This window comes from Tricharina praecox (assembly GCF_024521635.1).
Source record: "Tricharina praecox strain CBS 144465 chromosome Unknown BZA05scaffold_13, whole genome shotgun sequence".
Taxonomy (NCBI): domain Eukaryota; kingdom Fungi; phylum Ascomycota; class Pezizomycetes; order Pezizales; family Pyronemataceae; genus Tricharina; species Tricharina praecox.
Window position 1 is genome coordinate 271,278 of NW_026250415.1, and position 24,115 is coordinate 295,392.

Consider the following 24,115-nt stretch of genomic DNA (forward strand, 5'->3'; position numbering starts at 1 on the left):
TTAATTCCATCCTATTGAGGCTGTCAACCCGTTCTGACGTTTGATGTCTAGATCCAACCGCGACATCGATCCTGTCAGTTGAGGGCAATAAGAGTTACATGTCAGTCACCGTGAGCTTCGATGGTTTCGCCAAGGTACCTTTCTTGGCACTCGAAACACCGCCAGATTAGAGTAGAGTAACGTCCCTTCTGTCAGCTGCCATTCAACCCAAAGGACTCCCCATGTCAATCGCGCTACCCAACCTTGTTATCCGCGTTCAGTTTAAGGTCTATCAAAATCTCCAGGCTTCTTGATTGGCTGTGGTGGGGTTGATCTTCTCGATGCTTTGTTGTTATTGTTGTTGTTGTCGTCGGTGGACCCTCAACGTGTCCCCGTCTTGCTCTACTATTACTAGTAGGGTGCACAGAGTTCATCTCTCCCAATCCCCCACACCACCGGCAACCCGCTTCAGCTGTACCTTATCTTCCTCGTACATCATCCGCTCTACGTCTCCGCGCCGCCCACGAAACGTCATCTACAGTAGGAACATCGTCACATAATCCTCGCCATGTCAGCTACCTGGATCACCAAGAAAAAGAAGGGCGAGCTCATGCTCCTCTGCGACCATCTCGGCCTTGAGTGAGTGCTAGCCAGTGTTTACATTCTTTGCGCAACCCCGCCCAGTTGCCCGCAACCCGCAATAGCGCTAACTGGCTTCTAGCACGGAAGGCTACCTAAAGACCGATCTCGAGGCGCTCCTGACACAATACCTCCAGGCGAACGAGAAGGAGCTGTCCAGCGATGAGACCTTCGCATCGTACTATGAGAGCGTTGCGCGCTCTCCGACGAAGCGGGCTGTCAAGACGGAGGAAGGGCCCTCCGCAACGCGTGCGCGGAGACGGACCACCAACCACTTCACCTCTAACACCTTTGAGGAGACCGGCTCCACATACTCGTACATACCTCTCCTCTGGCTCTCTCCACCCTGCGGCGCGGCCTCCGCCCTGCGGGGAAATGGACCACAACTGACGCGGTGCCACCCCCCATAGCGAAACAGAATCGACACCCGAGCGCAAGACGCGCGCCGGCTCGCGCAGCTTGAGCACGCGCACGCCGCGCACGATCCGCTCTCTCCGGGAAGCCGAAGCGGCGGCGACGCAGCTCCTACCGACACCCATGCGCGACGCCAAGATCGTCGCGCTCTCGTCGAACTCGGTGAAGCTGTCGTACGCGCCGTCGCCTGCCGTCGTGGCGAACGGGGTGTCGCCCGCCGCCGTCGCGGACGATATCGAGAACCGCGCTAATGCCATCATGGCCTCGGCCATGGACGTAGTCGAGAGGTCCGAGATTAAAGAGAAGGCCGTCGGCGTCCGTGATAGACTGTCAAACGTCATCTCGGTCAACGTCGCGTCGCTGGCACTCGAGGCGACGCTGCTGCTCGTCGCGGTCATCCCCGTTACGTACGAGCTCACTCTGCCCGCGGTCGACGCGATCGGATACCCAAGCACCAAGTACATCCTCCCCGACTTGTTCGTGCTCCTGACGACCACGTTCTGGGCGCCGTTCCTGGCGTGGCTGATCCCAGCCGTCGTCCTGCCCATCATCAACGCGGTGGTGTTCAACCTGGTCTCCACCAGTGCGGCCAGGGACGGTGTCAAGTACAAGGCGGACCCGCTCACGTACGCGGTCACGCGTGCGCTGTGTGTGTACCTGGCCCACTACAAGGGCTTTACGTTCGGGGGGCTGCTGGGATCTGCTGCCGTCGCGACTGTGGGGACCACAGTCGGGAGGGAACTGCAGATGATCGGGGCCGGGATCGGAGGTATTGCGGCGTTGTGGGTGGGGATTCTGTCCAGACGGTGAATGTTCTGCATTTCCCGCCGGTGTTTGTTCGAAGTGCTCTTCGCACGGGCACGGGCGGACTGAGATATCCCAGCTGTATTTACAATCCGTGTCTCTTTATGGTTGCGGGCTGTTGCTGTTGCTGTTGCTGTGCGGTTTAGTTTCCTTCCTTGTCGTTTGGGGTTCCCAGTAATTCGGATTGGATTGGATTGTGTATGACTCTATGTATGGATCGCTTTTTTCCTTTTCGTCCTGATTTTTTATACGAGTCTTTTGTGCTGTCTGTCTGTCTGTATCTGTATCTGTAGCAATTGGATTTCGATGCTCGCGGGGATGAGGATGAAAGGCAGGACGGGACGGGGACAGGGAAGTCCCCCGCAATCGCTGGATCAACAAAGCAGGTTCGCGAGACTCGCCTGCGCAGTGCGGAGCCTGGTCGCTGAAGATCGGGCCTCCGCGGGGGACCGGGAAATGAGCGACTCTAGACTCGGCCTGCTTGCTCGAACGGACTGGACTGAGACGGGGGCGCGCTCTGTAGTTTGTCTCTCTCTATGTACTCGCCTTACAGCACCGTAGATATCCGATGCTCTCCAACTCTCTGAAGAGTCCCAGGAGTCGTGTTTGTAGAGTACTCTACGACCGCCGTCCTTCATTCCAGCCAGCATTGGATTCCCCTCAGACAGACCAAGCCCAGCCAAGTTCCACCCACACACACGCACACCCTCCCCAGCGGACCCCCTCATTCGCTCGCATAACAGCCCTCTCCCCTCTGCAGGGCCAGAGCCACGCAACGCAACGACATTCTAAGCAAAGCCATATGACGCAGCAGCGCCCGTTGCAGTAGATAGCTGCACCGCACTTCCCCTGACGACGCGCCACTCTCGCACCGACCTGCGACCGCCGCCCGGTATTTCCTTCTTCCACTTCTTTCACGGCGACGACGACGCGTTGCCTGAAAGCAGCAGTAGTAGCCAGCAGTAGCAGCAACAATGTCAACGCGCACCGACGACGAAGAAGAGCTCGAGCTGGAGGAGGTGTTGGATTCCGCGAGCTACACCGCCCACAGACTGGTAAGCACATCGTTAACGTTAACCGCTGGAGGCCGCCGCAGCCGCCGCGGGCAGGACTGGTGGGCTGTGAGCTGATTGACGTATGTATGTAGCACCACGCAACGCCAGCGCATCTGCACCTCACATCACGACGAATGTACGATCCCCCACTCTTTCTCCCGCCCCGTCGTCTCGCGGCGAAGTCGAGCGAGCGCTAAAGAGGTTGTTGTCGCAGCTTCGTCGGCCCCCTCCCGAAAGGCTGGATCAAGAACAAGGGCACCGAATGGTACAAGCAGCACATCCACTACACGAAGCGCACGTCGACGTTCAGCGCATCCGGTGCTGCGGGAGGGCGCAGCGTCACGGGCCTAACCATGCCGATCCCTCGGCGCAATTCGCGGGCCGCCGCCGTCGCTCCCGCACCCATCGCGATCCCGCTTCCGAGCACCTCGCACGCCTCGAGTCCGACGATCCGGCCGGCCGCCAGACGAGGTGTTTCGGCGCCGCTGCAGTCGACGAGCGCCAGCCCGCCGACGCCGCCGCGAACCGGCGACACGGACGTATCCGCGGCGACGGCGCGCGAGCGCCCGGCCACGGCCGCGGCCGCGCACGAATGGCCGAACTCCTTCGCGACGGCGAATGAGACGTGGGAGCACAGTGAGGAATTCCGGCGGCGGCGCCACGCAGCCACCACCGCGGATGGGGTGGCACCCGCAGACAGCGAGGCAGGTGCGAGTACCATTTCCGCTCCGAACAGCTTCCAGGCTGGTGCTGGTGTCCTTGATTCCCAGGCGTCGTTGCTGAGGGCGGACCGGAGCGATCAGCGTAGGTTGAGTGATCCCGCATCACCCCCACAACCACCGGATAAGAAGGAGTCGCTGGAAGAGCTAGAGCCGACGCCCTGGAATGCGCCTAGTAGTCGCGTTTCTACTAATCCCGAGCGCGTCACCGGCGGCTTGGTCAGGTTCAATACCGCCGACATGGATGTCCTGCGGAATAGGGACGAACACGCGCAGCAGAAGGTGGCGGGGTTGAGTAGGGCCCGCTCACTGGGGCTCGTGAAACGGAGACACTCGAGCCTCAAGCGGCATGATGGCGAGATCCTGAAGATGGAGAGTATGCTTGTACGTATCGAAGCCACGCATGCAACACACCTGCCGGATGACTACGATGAGAACGAGAGCCTCAAGGTCAACACCAGAATCGTAGATAAGTGGCGAGAGTACGTGGTCGTGTGCAGAGAGAACGATGATCCGGACGTCCCCATGGTAGTAAGGTTTTACAAGAGCCGGACTATCCCGGCGGTCGATAAGCAGCACGTCTCGTCACGAACTGCGAGGGAGATCCCGCTGAATCCCAAAACGACCAGAGCAAATCTTTATTCGTCACTCGACAAGACCCTGGTTATATGGCTTCCTGGCAAAAGGGGCACGCTTATATACATCATGCGGCCTCGGTGTGCCTCCAGCTCCGTGGAGTGGTACACCTTCTTGCGGACAGCGCTCGGCGAGCCGCAGGGCAAATCTTTGCAGCTGTCAGTGCCGGACCTGACGCTAACGATCAACATTGAGAACCCATTCAACCGGGAGGACCACACGAAGCACAACGCTGTGGGCGACATCACCGAGATCGCGGAGCGGGACGTCGCTGGGACCATCCTCAAGAAGAGCATGAGCATGCTCGAGAACGTGAACGAGTGGGAAAACATCCTGGTGCACTGGAAGACGCACGAGCGGATGGGCCTGGCGTGGAGGCGCTATGATCGCCTAGAATGGGTGCACGGCGTCAATGAGCAGCGCATGGATGGCTCCATCGCCATGCAGAAGACCCACGAGCTAGAGCTGCGCCCGAAGATCCACTATCCGACCGAGAGCACGCTCGAGACTGGCGAGAAGATGACGGAGCCGCCGCCCGTGGAGGGGTTCTTGGTCCGTCTGACGTCGGGCAAGGGACGGGGCGAGAGACTCGGGAGGAAGTTCCAGAAGCGCCAGTATTGGGCTACGCACGATCAGTATCTGTGTTACTGCCAACCTGGCCGCGCACTCCCGCCCGCACCGCCGAAATCGCTGCATAGAGGCGGCGTTACCCCGACGCTGAGCGAAATCGCGGCGGAGATGCCGTTGATTTACTGTGTTTCGCCGTTCGCCCTGAATGCGGAGAGTGATATCGAATGGCTAGCGGCTGATCCTGTCCCCGGCCACATCAAGAGGAAGGACGAGGAAGCGTATCACGAGGCCGAGAGGAGAGTCAATCTGCTCGGTAAAGCCGAGGGGTTCGTCGATCTCACAAAGGCCATCCAGGCGCGCCGCGTGGTTCCCGACTGCACACCCGGCGGTGGCGACGGGCCCGCAGAAGAGTCAGACGGCAGCACCGTGCAAAGCGACGACGAGATGTGTTTCGAGATCGTATTGGACAACGGGCTCGCGCTGAAATTGCAAGCGTTCGATGCACAGACACGCGACGAGTGGATCCTGCGGCTGGATGATCTGATCAAATACTGGCGCGCGCGCGACCGCGGCGACTTGGCTATCATCCGCCGCATCAGGGATACGAACCTTAAACAGCTGAATATGGATGAGGAGATGGAGTCGCTGATGGGGCAGTTTGGGCGGAAATGGGAGGTTTCTCGCACCATCGCGTCTGGCGAGCTGTTCAATGTCTGCGGCCTCTCGTCCTGCCGCACCATCACCGTAAGTCGTTCCCGCCGTTTCTCTCCAGCCCTGTATGTTAATCCAGCACAGCTATCCGGCCCACTGTACCGCAAACCGCGGCGCCACGCCACCTTCCGCCGCTACAACGTGATCCTGTGCAACGGCGAGCTGCTAATCTTCCAGCACACGACACGGGGGCGCACAGGAAAAGAAGTGCGGACCGCACTACAAGAGAAGCACATCACGTTCCCGCTGCGGGACTGCTACATCTACAGCGGGCTGGTGACGAGCTCCGACCTGCTATACCAAAACCGCACATTCGACTCGAACTCTCCGGGGCGCCACGCGCTCCCCCGGATCTTCGCTGACGGATACACCTCCCACGACGAGGACTCGATGACCTGCTTCGTGCTGTGGCATGGTAGTCGGCGATCGGTCTTTACGAAGCGAGATGAGGAGGGTGGCAAGGTCGCTACGAGACTCGTGCCCCCGCTGGGGCACACGGGAAAGACGATCGTGTTTAAGGCCAGGAGTAGGCTCGAGAGGGACGCTTGGGTCATGAGTATCACTATGGAGATTGAACGGTTAAATGTCGGCGCGCCGGAGGAGATTAATGTGGCCGTGCCGAAGAAGTAGAGGTTTGCGTGGGGAGGGCGGGGCAAGGTCTATTCCTTTCTTTTCCTTTCCTCCTTTCCTCACCCGTTTTTTTTTGGGAAGTTGCGTTGCTTCTGGCTTCCTGCTTCCGTGTTTCCGCGTTGCTGGCTTACTTGCTGATCATGAGCCTGGCGTTTGTTTCTTTCTTTCTTGGTGGATTTTTTTTTACAAGACTGGAGTGACTTTTTTAGTCTGGAGGGACTTTTTTTTATTACGGAGGGACTGTATTCTAATGTTTGGTAGTCGGGGACTCGGGGTGGTGGGAATGAATGGAACTGGTACATACGGGGGGTATACATAGGATCCATTGCGGTTGCAGCTGCACTGTGCTGTAGTGGATATGGGCATGGTGTCTAAGGAAAGTGGAGGGCGGGATGGTGAGTGGAGCGTAGTGGCCGAGTTACACTTGTTGAAGCTGGCACTTGGAGAAAACCGATACATCAACATATAGATACTGCACAGTGAGTCGTGAAGCGAGTCAAGCGGCTATTGCCACCGCCGCTGCTATTCACGCTCACTTTACATTGTAGTCGGAATAACTATTGAGACTGAAGAGGTGATTGATATTCAGACCACCTGGGGGCCGAATGAGCGGTGCGCACAAACTAGCATGATTGGGGCTCGGGAATGGGAAGGCACTGGCTTGAAAGTTGGAACTTGGAATAGCAGGCTCCGCTCGAATGAACGGGTTCGTCGAGATGTGATGCCCGCTTATGCTATGAGTCTATTCCCCTTCCAAGCGGGTCTGTCTCAAGCGTCAATGGCGCCGGTCAGTCTGTCACCTTTTCTTCCATCGGGCATCCCGTGTAGTACATAACAATTCTCACCCGTGCGATTCCAAATGGTCTAGGGACTCACGGCAGCGGCGTCTGTCAACCGCCTCCCGGTAGAACAAAGGAAGAAATAGGACGTACATATATGTAGACGTCGAGAAACCACTGGCTGGCTGTTAGAGCATTAGCCTCCGTCCGAAACTCCGAATACAGCGGTATTTCGGACATGGGAGATCACTCTAACTCAAGTCTCATTCTGTGACTTCATTGGCGGTGACGGTGACGGTCAGCAAGCCTACCTACCTACCGGCTATCCACCCTCAGCCGTCATTGGTCTAGCATCCCTCTGCCACGATTCTTAGTACGATCGGTAAGAGTGGTGATTGGACGATAGTCTTCGAGTAGCTATTCAGCCTCGCCAGACACCGGCTGCAGGGTCAACTCTGAGCTAAAAAACAACCAAACACTTCACTTGTTACCAGCTCCCGTTTGACCCAACACAGCCTATGCTGAGAAGACGGCAGCGATGGCATGAGACGCTGGTGCGAACGAGCCACGGAATCTTCCATCTTCCAAGAAGCACTTGAGTAGCCATTCTGCCTCGCCAGCTGCTGGGTCAATTCCAATTTCCGTGATAGAGCTAGGTAATCTAAGAAGCACTCGAGTACCGATATGTAGCCATTCAGCCTCGCCAACTACAGGACACTAGTGCGATCGAGCCAGGGGATCTTCCAAGAAGCACTGCAGTGGCCATTCAGCCTCGTCAGCTGCAAGACGCCGGCGCGATCCAGTCAGGGAATCTTCCATCTTTCAAGATTTACATACTTGGGTATGTAGCCATTCAGCCTTGCCAGCTGCACGGTCAATTCCGTGATCTAACAACCAAACACTTCACTTTTTTCAACCCCAGCTCGAACCAACGCAACTCATGCCGAGAAGCCGGCGGCAACGGCGTGAGACGCTGGTGCGATTGAGCCAGATAATCTTCCATCTTCCAAGAAGCACTTGAGTAGCTATTCAGCCTCGCCAGCCGCAAGACGCTGGTGCAATCAAGCTAGGGGGTCTTCTAAGAAGCACTCGAGACTTGTGCAGCTATTTAGTCTTGCCAGTTGGAGGGTCAACTCAAATTACCGTGATTGAACAACTGACTATTTCACTTGTCAACTTGTTAACCCTCGCTCGACGCAACACAACCCATGCCGAGACACTGGTGCGGTAGAGTCGGGGGGATCTTCCAAGAAACACGCGAGAAGTCATTCAGCCTTGCCAGCTACACGACGCTGGTGCGATTGAGCCAGGGAATCTTCCAAGAAGCACTCAAATGGCCATTCAGCCTCGCCAGCTGCACGGTCAATTCCGTGATCCAACAACCAACCACTTATTGCCTACTCCCATTCGGGGAATATTCCAAGAAGCACTCGAGATTCGAGTAGCCATTCAGCCTCACCAGCTGCAGGGTCAATTCCGTTCTCGACTCCCGCTCAACGCAACGCAACCCATGCCGAGAAGACTGCGGCGGCGGAATCGAGCCATGGTGATCTTCCGTCTTCCAAGAAGCAGTCAAGTGGCCATTCATCCTCGCCAGGCTCCAGCTGCAGGTTCAATTCCGATTTCAGTGATCGAGCACCCAACCAACCACTTGTTGTCCACCCTCGCTCGACTCCACGCAACCCATGCCGAAAAGGTGACGGCGGCGGCGACGCTGGTGCGATCGAGTCAAGGGATCTTCCATCTTCCAAGAATCACTTGAGTAGCCATTCAGCCTCGCCAGCCGTCCATCCCCCCCTCCCCCTAGCAATCCTCACGCCCGATCACTCGCGTCCAACGCAACGCAACCCCACTACCCCGCACTGTCACGTTAAACGAAGCTCTGGGGTCCGGGGGTCCGGGGTTTTGGCGTCCGGAGGGTTCCAAGTTCCAACCCCCCTCTCCCCTCTCTTCTCACAAGCTCGTTCTAGAACACAAAACACACGGTGATCCCTTTACATACATCACTGTGCATAACGGTTTGGTTTGGTTTGGTTTGGTTTGGTTTGGTTTGGGTTTTGGTTCGTAATCCTCCTCGAGGCTCTAAGTAGGCTCGAAGTAGGCTCGAAGTAGAAACACGATCCTGACGGGTAACGGCGTGGATGGGTGAATGGGCTGGATGCGATGCGCTGGCCGGGTGGAGGCTCATGATCACCCCTCACACTCCCTCTCAGATCAGATGGCGGGGGAGGGCGCGGGGGGGAGGCTTTGATGTGATGTGATGAGATGCGAAGGAATACTTCCATGCAGTGTTCTGGATTATCAATTACTCGATGTTCTCAAGTAACGTTGCTTCTGGAACTCGTATCGCTGCCGGGGCCGAGGCCGCGGGAGTTGGTGTTGGGCTAGTGCGCACTGCGGGCCCAGGTCCAGGACCCCACAATCCCGCTGCCCCACACCCCCGCTGCCCCACATGACGCCATAGATACTTGGAGTTGAAGCTCTATGTAGAAACTCTATGAACACACGGTTTGGCGTATGCTAGCTCGACTCTACGCGACATACAATACACTACTCTACATCCACTACACTATTCTACATTACGATACCTCAAGGTGCCATTCAGCCTTCAGGTACACATCACTCCGACCACCCTCGCTCACCCTCGAGCACTCGACCGCCCCGAGCACCTGATCCACCTGATCCACCTGATCCACCTCATCCACCTCAACCACCTCAACCACCCCAACCACCCTCGCCCCCTCTCAACCACCAACCGCCCGCAATGACTTCGACCATAACCCTCCGCCACGCCGTTCCCAGCGGTAATCCCCCCTTGCCCCGTCCCGTCCCCTCTGCCCCCGCCGCCCAAACCCATTTCCATAGTGAGCACGCACTAACCTTGAAGTACCAGACATCCCCCAAATCCTCACCCTAATCCACGCCCTCGCCGCGTACGAGCGCGAGCCGCCGTCGACCGTAGCCGCCACTGAGTCAAGCCTACTACGCACTCTCTTCCCCTCCACCTCCTCTGCCCCCTCCTCTTCCACTCCCGCCGTCCCAGCCTACGCGCGCGTCCTCCTCGCCTTCCTCCCCTCATCTAACCCCTCCCCCGCCCCTGATGGTAGCGAAGAACCAGCAGGCATAGCAATCTACTTCCCAAACTACTCCACATGGCGTGCGGCGCCGGGGCTGCACCTCGAAGACCTCTTCGTGCGGGAATCTTATCGGGGACGGGGCGTGGGGACCGCGTTGCTCTCCGCGCTGGCGAGGGAGACCAGGGGGATGGGAGGTCAGAGGCTGGAGTGGAGTGTGCTTAAATGTAAGCTTCCCTTTTACAGTGGGATTGGTGGGGGAGGGAGGGAGGGAGGGAGGAAGGGAGGGGGAGAGGGGGGGAGGGCTGAAGGAAGGCGGCTGACAAGCAGCCGCACAGGGAATGAGCCCAGCATTAAGTTCTATGAGTCGCTCGGCGCTGAGAACCTCGGTGTCGAGTGGCAGGTCATGAGGGTTAGCGACGAGGCGCTGACAGCGCTGGCGGCGAGGGGGCCGGAGGTGGAGTGGGCGTCAGCGCCATCGTCCCCCTACGCACATACGTCCGGGCGAGACGAGTGATATGCCGTGCGAGGTCACGCGACTACTACATACCTAGGTAGGTCAGACGAATGAACTGCGCACTGCGGATTCCTATTATATCCTGAATATCCCGATTCCTTCGTCTGTCTGTCTCGTCTGGGAGCCGTCTTGTCTCCCGACCCACGAGTCCTTCACCCTCCATACCGGAGAATATCTATAGAAAAAAGTAATAGCAGAGCCCTCCCCCCCATCCCCCGCCCATCCCTTTATCCTCCGCCAAACCCAACCGATGAGCATCCAACCGACCGAGCATCCAACCGACCGAGCATCCAGTCAACCAACCAACCAACCCACAAATTCAACCCCTCACGCCAAAAGTAAAAAGTGAAAGAAATAAAAGAAAACAAGAGAAAAAAAGATCATGGTAAAAAAACACTTAACTTTTGTATATACCCCCGAGATGTAAAAAAGAAGGAAAAATAAATGCAAACGACCCGCTACCGACCGACACACCCCGAGGAGAAAGAGAGAAAGAAAAGAAAGAAAAGGGAATAAGTGGAGTAGAGTGAGGAGTGAGGAGGGATGGATGGATGGTCCATGGAGAGCCTGTCATGTGTGTGTGTGTGTGTGGTTTACCTAAAACGCAATGATGATGTAGGTACCATACGGAAGAGTAATGAAAATGAAAATGAAGAAAGAAAGAAAGGGAAAAGAAAGAAACCAAAAAGAAAGAAAATAACACAAAATCAAAAAAGAACTTTTCCGTAACCCCAACCACCCCGTCCGAACCAAACCCCGTATTCCAGCCCCAGACCTTTACCACCCCTTCCCCCCTCCTCTCTCCTCCATTGCCCAAAAGAAAGTAACTGACACCCACGCGCATGGGAGCGAGGAGACGTGACCTCTGTAACAGAGCACGTGGTGGTAAAATCCAACGGTGGTTCAATAACCTGCAAAAAGAAAACAAAAAAACAATGTAGAGAGCAAACCCATTCCGTCTACCGGTGGACCCAGATACAAGCAGAAGCAAGAAAGAAAGGAAGCAGGCCGTCATCAAGTCATCAAGAATATGTGCCGCCACCGGCCGATACACCAAGAAGCCAGTAGACCCCCACCGCGATCCCGGGATGATGAGAGGGGCCCACTCGAAACGAGCTGAAGAGAAGCCACGTGAAGGTGAACCGAGAAAAGCAATGACCAAACCAAATTGCACGAAAGCCGCCCCTCCAGAGTGCCAACCGGGCACATCGAGTGTTCGTGGAGAAAAACCGTAAATCAAAGCGTTATATGCCCCAGGTGTTGACAGGGAAAGATGTACGCAGGACATATGTTGAATATAAATGATCCCATGCTTGTCGTCTATGGCATGCCCATTCCGGCGTCTCCCATACCACCCGCCACAGCAACCACACCACCAGGGAGCGGTTGTTGCGACATTTGCGGCATCCCCACGGTCCCAGGAAGCCCCGTCGCATTCGGATGGGTCGAATGGGAGCGGTGATACTTGAGCCCGTTGAGGTTCTTGTATCGTTTGCCGCAGTACTCGCATCGATACGGCTTCTCCTTCTCCATGCCCAGGGTGCCAGGGTACGGTGCAGAGGTCTCCGGATTCACTATCGAAAAGGTTCCGTCGGCGTTGTCGTGCAGCTGTTGGTTCGTGTGCCCGTGCTACGTCGGGTGTCAGCAACCCATCTCGCTCGCACGTGGCTCCAGGGAGGGGGGAGTGAACTTACTGCCTTGTGATACTTGAGACCATTCTGGTTCTTGTAAGCCTTCTCACATCCAATCACAGGGCACTTGAACGGCTTGTCCTCTGCCTGCATCAGCGCAGCTGGCATCGTGGGCACTTGGGCCGCTCCGGTGTCGGCGAGCTTCTTGTTCATGTCGTTGCCTCCGTTGTTGGCCATGTACGGCTGCATCTGCGCCTGAGAGTACACGCCGAGGGTCTGTCCTCCGGGGCTGTAGAGACGCTTAGCGGGCTCGTCGATACACAGGTTCAGAGCCATATCGCCCGTCGCTTCCATGCCGGTGCTGTAATTGAGGTTGGTGTTGAATTGCTGCTGGTTCGAGAACCCGCCCAGACCCTGAGGGAAGGCATACTCCATCGAATCGGAAGCGAGTGGCGTACCGGGGACAGATGACTCGGGCGAGAAATGCGAGGGCTGCTTGGTCGCGTGTGGCAGCTGTGCGGATGCCATGTTCGGAGTGTTGTGATATGAGGGCATGGTCAGCGCCACGGGGGTCTGAGGCAGAGAGTAGTGCTGCTGCTGCTGCTGGCCAAGATGCGCTTGCGGTGTTAGTGGTGGGGCGACATTGTTTGGCGGAGGTGTCATTTCGTCATCCATTTCCATATCTCCCGCGATCTCCCCTTCCGGCTGGTCGTCCTGCTGGTGGTTTCCCCGCTCCTCTTCCTGCTGCCTCTGGCGCTGCATCTGCTGTTGGCGCATCATTTCGTACTGGATGCTGCCAATCCCCCCGATAGGACTTGTTATCCCGGCGTTCTGCTGTTGAGCGTGCCGGGATTGCTGCCTGTTGCCGTCATGAGCGCCGCGCCCGCCATGCCCCTCTTGGTTGTCGTTCTCATTATTTATAGGCATCTGCTGGGCATGATGCTCCTCGTAGTGTCGAAGCAGATCGTGCAGCGACGGCAACGGGAGACCGCAGCAGGAAAAATCACGACAGAATTCGGCCTCCAGCTTGGGCAAATACGAAGAGGAATGATACGATGGCGATTGGAATGTGAATGGTGAAGTTCCTGTCATCATGATGCTGGAGAGGTCAGCTCAGCCACTTATATAACGGACAGCCCCGAGTAGAGAAGCACGAGCTTTCACTACTGGAACGACATTCTGTGACCGCGAAGTTTGCGGGATTCGCTACTGGGAACTTTGTTCCTCGAACCCCTCACCTCCCCCCCCGCTCCCAATGGGGAAATCTCAAAATAATAAAACCAAATCGCATAACTAGCACGGAAACTTACTCGTCCCTGATCCAGCTTCCAACGCTCACTCCTCCCCAGCTCATTCCGCCGTTGTTCATGAGACTCCGAGCCAGATCCCCGTTCACCATGCTTTCTCGTCGCAGCCGCGAGCTGGACATCGGAATGCCATTACCGTGAGAGATGCTGCCCGGTCGCGCGCCGTAAGGGTCCTGGAGCATCGGCATCTGCATGGGCATTCCGCCGGCGGCGCGGAGCTGGCTCGTGAGGTTAGACTTCGGCTGTCCCGACTGCTGGGGTCGAGACGTGATGTCAATTGGGGCTGGCATCGTGTTCGAGCGCTGAGTGTCGGATTCCTGCAAGGGATAATCGTAGGACAGCGGTGGCGGGGTTATGGTAAATGGTATTGCGGGTGAGCTCTCGTCGGAGCGACAAGGACTAAGAGAGGGCGTTCTTAGGAAATCCGTGGTGGCGGTAGTGTGGTGGGGACGAGGTTCTGGCTTTCGGATGCGTAAGCTCTCGGGTAAGAGTCACGAGCGTGGGGGTATGCAATAGGTAGCACGCTCTGTCGAATCAGATCGGATGGGTGAGTTGGTGGTTGGCTGGAGTGTTACAGGGAGATGGAGGAGGATGAGGAGGAGAGAAGGAAGGAGGGAGAGGGGGAGAGAGGGGAAGAGAGAGAGAGAGAGGCGAGTAAAGGTATGTTGTTATTTTGAGTTGAGAGGATGCGTGCCGGTTGGCGGGATGGGTCGAAAGTGGAGTGGTGGAGGGGAGGGGAGGAGTGGTAGTGGTAGTGAAAGTAGTAGTGGTAGCGGTAGCGGTATGTAGTGGAGGTGATGAGGAGGAGGTGGTGGTGGTGGACGTTGGTGGCCCGTGGCGGTGGTATGTAATGGTCGGAGAAGCGGGCGGCGGGTTTTCGATGTTCGTTGGTAGGTGCTCGTAGCACTTTCGAGCGACAGGCTGATCCGACCCGACCACACAAATGCACAACCCTCTTTTTTTCGAGTCACACACCCGGCCCAATGGTTCAGATAACTTTTGGCGTGGTCGCGCGTGGGGTGGTGCTTCTGCTGGTGCTACTGCTGCCGCTGCTGTGGATGCTCCGTAGGGTATGTATGTGTGTATGTATGTGTGTATGTATGTGAGTAGAGTGTGTAAAGTGAGTAAGTAGTTACTGAGCGCAGTGCGTCGAGTGCGTCGAGCGAGTAGAAAGCGAGTATGAAGAGTAGCTAGCCAGAATCCTATGCCGGATTATGTAGAGTAGAGCAGCTACCCTTTAGGATTTGTGCGTGGATCTGGATCGGGTATGGTCCGGAGTCCCCCCGTCGTCGTTGTCGTCGTCGTGTCTTGGGATTGGGTGGACGGCGTGATCTGATCGATTGGATAAGATGGATGTACGTACAGATGTCGGGCGGCGGCAGGTCCACGTCCGCGTCGTGGTTGGGTCGAGGTGGATGCTGGGGGGGAGGGGGGCGGTGCGTGTCCGACGAGAATTGTCACGAGTCTCTGGTCTTGACAGAGAGCGCGGAGCGAAGTGGGATACGGTGGAACCGGGAGAAGGGACTAGCCTGTGGTGGTGGTGGTGGTGGTGGTGGTGGTGGTGGTGGTGATGGTCGGCCGCTACTGCTTCGAACTTGGAAGACAGCCGAGATATTCGGTGTGCTTGCGTGGTGTGGTGGTTGAGGTGGTGATGGTGGTCGCAAGCACAACTACGGCCAGGAAGTGGTGCGGGTGCGAAATATGTAGGCCACACGACGTTGCAGTGATTATCCCCTCTTATTGAGGTACCGTGACGGAGAGGCTCAGAGTTCGAGATCGTCCGAGTATTAACTCGGGCCAGGCTGCTTCTAGCGGCGAGTATCAATCTCCGGCGAAGCAACAACGGACTTCTGGGCGGTGGTGGCTGCTGCGTGGGAAACGGCGACGCTGTGATGGAGAGGAGGAGCAGAAGCGGAGGAGGATAATGATGATAAGATGGAAGAGGAGTCGGTGGAGGAGGGGGATTCGGTGGAGCAGGAGGAGCGGCCGGATGACGAGACGAAACAAGACGAGACGAGGGGCACAACCCGAGAGGTGGGGAGAGGGACGGAAGGAGGAGGCAGAAAGAGTATCAGAGAGGCAGAGTGTATGTACCTTCCTGCCTGCGCACGTATCAATGCATCTACACTGTCACTGGCATGGAATGGGCCCTCCATATCTTCCATGCCGGGCCCATGCCGACCCACAGCAGGCCACCGATATGTGTGCGCCAAAGATGGCCAGAACGATGATGATGATGCGAAGCGTGTGTACCAAGAGTCTGCATACTATGGAGAGAATGCTCAGCAGAAGCAATACGGTAGCAATACATAGCAGCAGCAGCAGCAGGGTGTTGCCAGGGATCGTCGGCGCATGTTTGGGATCACTGGCTGATTTGGTCGATTAAGAAATGTTTCCCTTTTTGTGTGAAGGATACAGGAATCAGGGTGAGTACTTCTTCACACCATACTGGCCCACATCCCTCTTGCAGCCTTCAATTGGTGACGGCGCCGTCCGTGCAGATTCATGTGTGCCAATATGCGCCTACTGTAGAGTACCTAAGCACTCGATGCACGCCTGGCTGGGCCGTACCTACCGTATCTCGTTCCGTGTGGAAAGTGCTGCTTCTGCTGCTGCTTCTGCTGATGCTGCTGCTTCTGCTGATGCTGCTGCTATCTGGGTATCTACGGCACTCTATCTGCCTGCACGGTCGCCCACCCCTCCGGATTCCACGCCGTCCCTCGCTATAAGTTCTGCCCAACAACTTGCTCGCCTTGCCGCCCGCTCCACTCAACATTCAGAGGGACTGCGAAGCGCTCCCCCCCACCCCGCACTCTCCCCACCACCACCACCCTCCTTCTCCTCCTCCCCCTCACAATCATTACCGTCATTCCTCCTGCGCCATCATCTCCACCTCCACTTCTTCTTCTTCTTGCACCAACACCACAGCCACCACAGCCACAGCCACAGCCACAGCCGCCACAACCATAACCACCACCACCACCACCTCCCACCACTCCCCACCACCGCACTCACGTCAATCGTCTCTGCAAAGACACATCTCCAGGTACATCCCAAGACCCCCCAACAACGTGCTTCTTCTTCAGCAGCAGCAGCAGCGTCGGCGCCAACCAAGACGGTCCCAGGAATTCCGTTCGCATGAGGTTCACGTCGAAGCCGAGCAAATCATGTACTCTTCGGGCATAGCCCTGGCCCCGTCCGTCGTCGAACTAACTGCCGCAGCTGAGACCTGCTTGGAGTCGAGTTAGAGTGACTAGCTCGACGGCGACAAGCTATGCACGTATGATATCTAGAGTATGGACCTACTCTACTCTAGGCTGATGCAGGATGGACTCGACATCATCGTCATCGTCACCACCTCCACCTCCACCTCCACCACCACCACCACCACCATCTTGTAAGTTGTGCTTCTTTGGTTATTTGGTTTCTTTTGCTTTTGATTCCCCCGTGACGGCATCACACACAAATACACAAATATATCGCATGAGCTGCCCTCTCCCCCTCAATGATCTTTACGCCCCCTCTTCCTCTTCCTCCTCCTCAAATATGACCCCACCATCCACAGCACTACAACCCCGGGGGCCAACATCCGAATCGAGCACCTACTCCACGTACGTCGCCGCCGCATCTCGAAATAAAGAGTGTCGAGTGTCAAGTATCGAGTGCAGAGTAAAGTGTACCCAGGGCAGGGTGTAGAGTACGGTATGCATATGAAAGCCAAAGACCCCGGGAGTCGACTCTCGAGACGCCGACTCGCTGTTGCGGCTACAGCCACTCGTTTCGTCGTTGTCGAAGCGACGGCGACGACAGCGACGACAGCGACCATCACGGCGATGATAGTAATAGCGACCAACACGGCGATGACAGCAACAGCGACCACGGCGACGAAAGCGACAGCAACCACGGCGATATCGCCTTCGGCTATCTTACTCACCGTACGAGCCTACGGGTCGCGGGAGCTATCAGATGGAGATAATTGTATGATATGTAGGATAAAGTACTCTGCTCTACTCCGGAGTCTACGTACGAGTAGAGTGCTCCATGCAGGTGCAGCATCACGGTCGTTAGAGTGTATAGGCAGGCTTGGGCTGGGCGCCGCGCCGACTAGCCAGTACTAGAGCATAGGGCAGTTGCATGCGGACGTGAAGGGAAGCGTACGATCATCGGTGGTCACTCTTATCTTCTCGATGAACGTCGGCGCCATGCAACCAGCTGTTCTGGAAGAGTCCTCCCTTCCTCGCTCCGTCGCTGCCATCCCAACATCTCATCAACTCTAGGCTCATCAACCACCTGCCAGTAGGCTCGTTCATCGCAGCCCTCAACCCCGTAGGCACAGTACGCGTGACATGGATCTAGCCAGGGAGGGAGGGGAGTGAGGGAGGGGGGGGGTTTCCATTAGCAATCGGACATATGCCCACGCTAACCCGTTCGGCCGTAGACCCGTACATAACAGAGCATGTCGACATACGGTATGGTATGGATGTACGGTATGGATGTGTGGATCGCGGAGTAGCCGTGGGCACATACTGGGAAACGAAACGGGAGACGGGGGTGGGGGTGTTCGTACAAGGACAGGAGGGCTTTCCTTCCTTCCTTCCTTCTTTCCCACGAGGGACGGACGGACGGGTGGAGGGAGAGAGGGAGGGAGGGATGGGCGTGCGGCGTGTGCCGCTCACGAGTCGAGCCGAGGCATCGCAACTCCGATGGAGAGGAGGGAGGGCTGGCCCTGGCCGGACGGGGAATCCGTCGTTCACCTGGCCCTGACTCGACTCGACTCGACTTGACTCGACTCGACTCGACTTGACTCGGCTCTGGACCGCAACGTTGCCCGCGACGATGGCCGTGACGAGCCCAAGACGATGCGCGCACGTCTAGAACCTTGTGTTGGATCAGATGCCCTACATGCACATATACGTACACAAGGTTGGTACACATATGGTGTACCTGGTACTCCGACTCTGCGACTCGTCGACTCGTCGAGGCTGTGTGCCCTGGAGTCTGTAGTTTATACTCTATTCTAGACTCTGGTGGTGGCGGGCTCGGCGCACGTGGACACTGGACACTGGACGCTGGACACTGGATGCTGGACGCTGGACACTGGACACTGGACACTGGACACTGGACACTGGACACTGGACACTGGACACTCACTGGACATCGGACTTGTAGACTTGTAGACTCGTGGACTCGTCGAAACGTGGACTCGTCGAAACGTGGAACGTTGGAACGTAGCCTGAACTCGTCGACAGTGGACCCGTCGACAGTGGACTCGTGAGAACGTAATCTGGACTCTGTTTCGTGGCTGCTTGGAGGAGGCGTATGTATCTACTAGTAATGTTTCACCACACGAACGGATACGACGCCGGGGACGGCTTGTTTGCGTGCTTGCTTGCGTGCTTGATTGATTGTTCATCGTGATTCGAAAGTCAGAATGGGAGTCTTAGGAGATGCAACGACTACTCCTGTAGCAGGCCGCTGGGCGGACTTTTGGTGGTATGTAGTAGTCTCGGTAGGGCCCAACATACCGACCTTGCGATGTCCAGGGTCCAAACTTCAAAGGCCGAGTATTTTGTGCGAGCCGAAACACCACGATGGCACTACTTTTGAGTACCCAAGATCTTCCACGACACTCCGTGGACGTTTCATTCCGCTTACCTACTACTTCCGGTACTTACCTGGTATGTAGGCTGCTTGCGGCCTGAAGGCTGGACTCTTGAAACTGAGGCTGGCACTGGGCACTGGGCACTGGGCAGAACTTAAGCCAAAGAACGTTTTCGACCGCACCTGCAGGCTGGCTGCAGAAAAGCCACCAGGAACTTGGAGCCGCCAGGAAGCCACCAGGAAGCAAGTCCGTTCCGATCTTTCCACTAACGCCGCACGGACTGGAGGGCTCTAATCGAAAGTAGTGGGGCTGGGGCTGGTGTGCACTCTTATGTAACCACAGGGTGTACGCTGCGTACCTATTCTTACGCGTTGTATAGGTACATCCTCGCCTCCCCCCCCCCGAGTGAGCAAAGATGACCGTCTCTCCGGCTGGAGGCTTGGAGCATCACCACCGCCGTCCGGTGGGAGCATGCGGGTATTGTACATAGCATATGAGGTATGTACCATACCGTACCGTACCGGTTACTTATTTACGTAGAGTAGGAGTGCACTCTACTCTATTCTACTCTGAAGAGAAAGAGAAATTCGTCGGCCATCCCCGATAATCAATCATCGATCCTTGCGGCGGATCAATTAGGTTTTTACGGTATGTACCGGTCGTATGTGTACGTACATAGCAACGAGTCTCCCGGTCCGGACGTTCATGGAACCTTTCCCAGAACCTTTTCTGGGCGTCTGCGCCGCGTGAGATACATACGATATCCCGGTTGAAACGTGAGGTGAGCTTACTAGGTTGTAGATGCATGCATGTGTACGTAGAGTACGGATGCTGTCGGAGTAATACCGTATGTAATCTTCACGAGCTGCCGACGGTTAGGTGGAGTATTCTACCTACCCGTGCGGACGGAGCGAGCGGATGTTTCGGAACTCGGAAGTTGGAACTCGGAGCTCGGAGTGGAGTGGAGTGGAGTATGTACCTAGAGTACGCACCCCCAGCGCTGGCGGAGGGGGGGTGATTCGGCAAGTCATGTGTTTGCGCGTGCAAACCTCCCCACCTACGTCCGTCGTCCGCACCGAGTGACATCGTCGCTATGCCCGCCCCCATCCCCCCATCCCCCCCCCATCCCCCCCAATCCCCATACCTGCCCCCATCCCCCATCCCCCCCCATTGCGGCTATTACGTGGGGCTTCGATACGGGCGCGAATAAGCGAAACCCTTTATTTGCTTTTCTTTTCCTTGATGCAGCCGCAAGCGTATGGGGTGTTTGTCTCCCATGTGGGACGGGCGAGCGAGTGACCCCCACACCCTCGTTCGCTCGTCCGCGGAGCTCGACCACATGGAGTTCGCCGCTGTCTCGGCTACGTACGTCAGATGAATGGATACAGCTGCTACGAATGCTGGCCGGTGCCGTGAGATGATGCCGATCTTCAGCGGAGATGTAGGATGTATGTATCAATGCGACGAGATGCTGCTCCGTGGAAGATGATGCGACCACCACCTAGGGTTGGGTTGGGTTGGATGCGAGTACCTATGATACCTGCCCATTCACAATACACGTACTCTACCTACGTTGTCCATCGACAAGCCCGAGAGACATAGCGACAGCCAGAGACACAGAAGGAGAGGCCCATTGCATCGTTGCATCGTGATCGTGGTACATAGCGGCCGGGGATGTATGCTGCTGCGCGGCAAGGTTTGAGCGAGGATAGGTGGGTATGTATGTATTCGTTGTCTGCGAACGGCGAGTTCAATTCGAGTTCAGTTCGGAGGGTCGTGCCGCCGTACCTGAGCGATGGATGGATGGATGAATGGATGGATGGATGGCGGCGGGCGTGCTGTGGGTGCGGGATATGTATGATGTATGTAGAGTACTCTACATGTGTCGACCGTCCGGATGGATGCGCCCGTCCTGGGAATGGCCACAGTCGGCGGAGCGTTTGGGGGAAAGTGCTGAGTAACTAGGAGGTAGCTGTCTAACTGGAACAGTTGCAGCGAAGACGTCTCGACTCTCGACACCGATGCCGGTATGCGTGAGTCTCGAGTGATGCTGGATGCTGGATGTCCGTTTCCGTTTCCGCTTCAGCTTCCGTTTCCGTCCTCATGTGGGACCGAGCATGTGGAGTAGAGAGACCCCGATATGTATCGGATAGAGTTGATAACTTGATAGTGCCCCGCACTGGCACTAGACCGAAACGGTCATTGCAGCCCAAAAAAACCAAAACCCAAAGGATGTGTAGTACCCAGCTACTTCCTTGCTTGTCGAGCGTGCAGCAACCCTCTCGAATCTTCACTCGACCCGCTGGGATCCCAACGAACATACTCCCACCAACAGAAATGGAGTCACTTACCGAGCCCGTCAAGCACGCCGCCGTCGACGCCGAGCAGGGCGAGGAGCAGCCGGCGGCCAAGCGCGCACGGACGACCGATGCGCGGGACTCACAGCACGGCGTTGCGCCGGTGAAGGCTGAGTGAGTGAATGGCGCCCTCTCTCCCGCGCGACGTCTTCTTCTTCTTCTTTGCAACTGACTCAATGGCCCACCTACAGGTTCATCGTACACCGCAAGCCGTCCTCCGCGCCCGCGTCCGCCGCCACCGACGACGCGGCGGAGTCCTCGCACCGTGTCGACAGCGAGGTCGGAGAGAAGAAGAACCGCAAGCGGGGCCAGAACAAGGCGCGACAGTTCCACTTCGCCAACGACGACGTCAAGCTCTGCCAATCCCTCACGCACATCCCGCGCGAAAGCGCGTTCGAGGCTGCACCGTGCGAGTATGCAGTCAATGCTGCCAGGGAGGGGAAGAGTATCAACAATAAATGGCAGAGAGGAGGGAGAGGCGGAAGGAGGGGCGGCAGGGGTGGGAGAGATCGGAACGACGAGAGGGAGCAGGCGGAACCGGAGGCTGCGGTGGAGGCTACGGCGGAGGAGGCGAAAGCGCCTGCCGCTAATCCAAAGTGTGCTTTTGCCCACAACCTCCGTGAGTACCTGCAACACAAGGCGAAGGATATCGATGGCGTCTGTCCGCTGTTTGAGGAGCGCGGCTACTGTGCGACCGGTTGGAAGTGTAGATGGCTGGGTTCGCATACCAAGGAGGTGGATGGCGAGCTATTCCTTGTGGTGGACCAGGACAAGAAGAAGGCGTCAGAGGAGAGGGCTACCAAGCTGAGGGAAGAAAATATCAAGAACAGCAAGGCTACCATTGGCGAAGCGCCTACACAGGAATGGGAGAAAGACCTTGGGGAGTGCGGATTCGATGATCCCTACGGTGAGGTTGTCAACAACGTGCCCGTAGGACTAAAGATTGCCATCAGGAAGAGCCAATTCCCTCTGAAGAAGAGTATGGTCTTCAACGAGTGGGTGAAGAAAGAGCAGCAGGAACAGAAAGCGGATGACAGGGCCGGATATGTGGATCCTCCACCGAAGCCGGAGGAGAAGCGGAAACTCTACATCGGAAGGGAGACCCCCATACTAGCTCCTTTGACGTTTGCCGCCCCACCCCCATCCTTTGACCGCATGACCGTCTGACGAGATATAGCACAACCGGCAACATGCCCTTCCGTCGCCTGTGTGTTGGCCTTGGAGCCGGATTGACCTACTCGGAGATGGCCATGTCCTCGTCCATCCTCCAGGGCCACAAGCCGGAATGGGCATTGATGCGTGCCCACGTCTCCGAGCTCCCTAACTTCGGAGCCCAGATCTGTGCCAACAAAGTCGATCAGGCTATCCGAACGACAGAGGCCATCACCAAGCTCTTCCCGACGGCTGCCTCGGGCCGCCATGGCCTTGCGTTCGTCGACTTGAACTGCGGTTGCCCCATCGATCTCATCTACCAAGCCGGAGGAGGCAGTGCGCTCTTGGACCAACAGAACAAGCTCATCAAGATGCTCAAGGGTATGAACTACGTTTCGGGCGAAACGCCCATCACCGTCAAGATCCGCATGGGAACCAGGGATAGCCACCCCACCGCCCAGAAGCTCATTAACAAGGTGATCGATCACGGAGACGTCCAGTCCATCACTCTGCACGGCAGAAGTAGGCAGCAGAGATACACAAGGAGCGCGAACTGGGAGTACATCGCTGAGACCTCGGCCCTGATCAAGTCGGTCAAGGCCCAGATGGATGCGAACGCCGACACCGCCGCCGATAAAGAACGAGCAGAGAAGCCCAATGTTTACTTTGTTGGCAACGGCGACTGCTACTCGCATATCGACTACTACAATGCTGTCGACAATTCCGGGGTAGACAGCGTCATGCTCGCCCGAGGTGCTCTCATCAAACCGTGGATCTTTGAAGAGATCCAGACGGGTCAGTACCTGGATAAATCTGCAACGGAGCGTATGGACCTCGTGCGGGATTACTGCAAGTACGGACTGGAGGTTTGGGGTGCGGATGAGTTGGGTGTGGCCACGACCCGGCGGTTCTTGCTGGAGTGGCTTAGCTTTACATGCCGGTTAGTCTCCTGTCCACTCTTCGTATCAATCTCGCACTGTGACTCACCGGTTATAGATATGTTCCTATCGGTATTCTGGAGAGGCTTCCGCCCAAAATCAACGACAGACCGCCATTCTGGAAGGGTAGAAATGAGTTGGAGACTCTGCTTGGCAGCAGTGACTACAGGTGGGTTCCGAACCTTGAGCTTATGCGAAATAGATACTGACGGCGTATTACCTTCGTATAGAGACTGGATTAAGATTAGCGAGATGTTCCTCGGCCCGTGCCCTAAGGACTTTTTCTTCACCCCGAAACACAAGGTTAGTCCGGATGTGTAGCTTCCCCTTGTTGGCGACACGTGCTGATAATTTTGTCCGTGCCACAGAGCAGTAGTCACGACAACGAGGCTGAGGGTTAAACATGGACGGGATTACGGGGATCCGAAAGTAGTGCAATCTCCTTGGGTTCCCACAAATAGGCTCCATCACATGAAAGTTCATCGCAATTCTTAGCAGGCGCAGTTCAAGCCACAGGAGGCAGGAAATAAGATAGAGTGCTAACACCATAAAAGTAGAGTGTGTGACGTGTGAGAGGCTGTGATGCTGTGATGCGCGCAAT

At 56.7% G+C, this 24,115-nt stretch overlaps 6 protein-coding genes across 6 annotated transcripts; 5 read left to right on the forward strand and 1 right to left on the reverse strand.

The window, feature by feature from the left end:
- Positions 1–307: 307 nt before the first annotated feature.
- BZA05DRAFT_51743 (uncharacterized protein) lies at positions 308–1,992 on the forward strand. The gene is made up of 3 exons (XM_051488385.1): positions 308–618; positions 701–934; positions 1,029–1,992. The coding sequence occupies exons 1-3, from the start codon at positions 548–550 to the stop codon at positions 1,840–1,842; spliced, it is 1,119 nt and encodes a 372-aa protein (XP_051339073.1). The 5' UTR covers positions 308–547; the 3' UTR covers positions 1,843–1,992.
- Positions 1,993–2,604: 612 nt separating this feature from the next.
- BZA05DRAFT_51753 (Pleckstrin homology domain-containing protein) lies at positions 2,605–6,249 on the forward strand. Its single transcript, XM_051488386.1, has 4 exons — positions 2,605–2,891; positions 2,984–3,027; positions 3,106–5,560; positions 5,612–6,249. The coding sequence occupies exons 1-4, from the start codon at positions 2,811–2,813 to the stop codon at positions 6,155–6,157; spliced, it is 3,126 nt and encodes a 1,041-aa protein (XP_051339074.1). The 5' UTR covers positions 2,605–2,810; the 3' UTR covers positions 6,158–6,249.
- A 3,125-nt stretch (positions 6,250–9,374) lies between these two features.
- Positions 9,375–10,820, forward strand: BZA05DRAFT_398994 (acyl-CoA N-acyltransferase). The gene is made up of 3 exons (XM_051483758.1): positions 9,375–9,740; positions 9,830–10,237; positions 10,349–10,820. Exons 1-3 carry the CDS (start codon positions 9,701–9,703, stop codon positions 10,525–10,527), a joined length of 627 nt encoding a protein of 208 aa, XP_051339075.1. The 5' UTR covers positions 9,375–9,700; the 3' UTR covers positions 10,528–10,820.
- A 731-nt stretch (positions 10,821–11,551) lies between these two features.
- On the reverse strand, positions 11,552–13,881 carry BZA05DRAFT_51821 (uncharacterized protein). Its single transcript, XM_051488388.1, has 3 exons — positions 13,469–13,881; positions 12,222–13,257; positions 11,552–12,156 (listed from the first exon to the last, which is right to left on the reverse strand). Exons 1-3 carry the CDS (start codon positions 13,753–13,755, stop codon positions 11,848–11,850), a joined length of 1,632 nt encoding a protein of 543 aa, XP_051339076.1. The 5' UTR covers positions 13,756–13,881; the 3' UTR covers positions 11,552–11,847.
- Positions 13,882–15,249: 1,368 nt separating this feature from the next.
- On the forward strand, positions 15,250–15,917 carry BZA05DRAFT_51806 (uncharacterized protein). Its single transcript, XM_051488387.1, has one exon. The coding sequence runs from the start codon at positions 15,390–15,392 to the stop codon at positions 15,849–15,851; it is 462 nt and encodes a 153-aa protein (XP_051339077.1). The 5' UTR covers positions 15,250–15,389; the 3' UTR covers positions 15,852–15,917.
- A 5,487-nt stretch (positions 15,918–21,404) lies between these two features.
- BZA05DRAFT_418955 (uncharacterized protein) lies at positions 21,405–23,915 on the forward strand (the record flags this gene model as incomplete). Its single annotated transcript, XM_051485551.1, has 6 exons — positions 21,405–21,538; positions 21,616–22,548; positions 22,602–23,516; positions 23,573–23,683; positions 23,745–23,817; positions 23,883–23,915. 6 exons carry the CDS (start codon positions 21,405–21,407, stop codon positions 23,913–23,915), a joined length of 2,199 nt encoding a protein of 732 aa, XP_051339078.1.
- Positions 23,916–24,115: the final 200 nt, after the last annotated feature.

Excerpts from the sequence above, each read along its gene's own strand:
- BZA05DRAFT_398994 (XM_051483758.1), top strand. The coding sequence starts at position 9,701 with ATGACTTCGACCATAACCCTCCGCCACGCCGTTCCCAGCG. Across the intron at positions 9,741-9,829 it reads CCGCCACGCCGTTCCCAGCG|ACATCCCCCAAATCCTCACC; the intron begins GTAATCCCCCCT and ends TTGAAGTACCAG. Across the intron at positions 10,238-10,348 it reads GGAGTGGAGTGTGCTTAAAT|GGAATGAGCCCAGCATTAAG; the intron begins GTAAGCTTCCCT and ends GCAGCCGCACAG.
- BZA05DRAFT_51821 (XM_051488388.1), bottom strand. The coding sequence starts at position 13,755 with ATGCCAGCCCCAATTGACATCACGTCTCGACCCCAGCAGTCGGGACAG. Across the intron at positions 13,258-13,468 it reads GGAAGCTGGATCAGGGACGA|CATCATGATGACAGGAACTT; the intron begins GTAAGTTTCCGT and ends TGACCTCTCCAG. Across the intron at positions 12,157-12,221 it reads GTCTCAAGTATCACAAGGCA|CACGGGCACACGAACCAACA; the intron begins GTAAGTTCACTC and ends CACCCGACGTAG.
- BZA05DRAFT_51753 (XM_051488386.1), top strand. The coding sequence starts at position 2,811 with ATGTCAACGCGCACCGACGACGAAGAAGAGCTCGAGCTGGAGGAGGTG. Across the intron at positions 2,892-2,983 it reads GCTACACCGCCCACAGACTG|CACCACGCAACGCCAGCGCA; the intron begins GTAAGCACATCG and ends GTATGTATGTAG. Across the intron at positions 5,561-5,611 it reads CGTCCTGCCGCACCATCACC|CTATCCGGCCCACTGTACCG; the intron begins GTAAGTCGTTCC and ends AATCCAGCACAG.
- BZA05DRAFT_51806 (XM_051488387.1), top strand. The coding sequence starts at position 15,390 with ATGATGATAAGATGGAAGAGGAGTCGGTGGAGGAGGGGGATTCGGTGG.
- BZA05DRAFT_51743 (XM_051488385.1), top strand. The coding sequence starts at position 548 with ATGTCAGCTACCTGGATCACCAAGAAAAAGAAGGGCGAGCTCATGCTC. Across the intron at positions 619-700 it reads TGCGACCATCTCGGCCTTGA|CACGGAAGGCTACCTAAAGA; the intron begins GTGAGTGCTAGC and ends ACTGGCTTCTAG. Across the intron at positions 935-1,028 it reads GAGACCGGCTCCACATACTC|CGAAACAGAATCGACACCCG; the intron begins GTACATACCTCT and ends CACCCCCCATAG.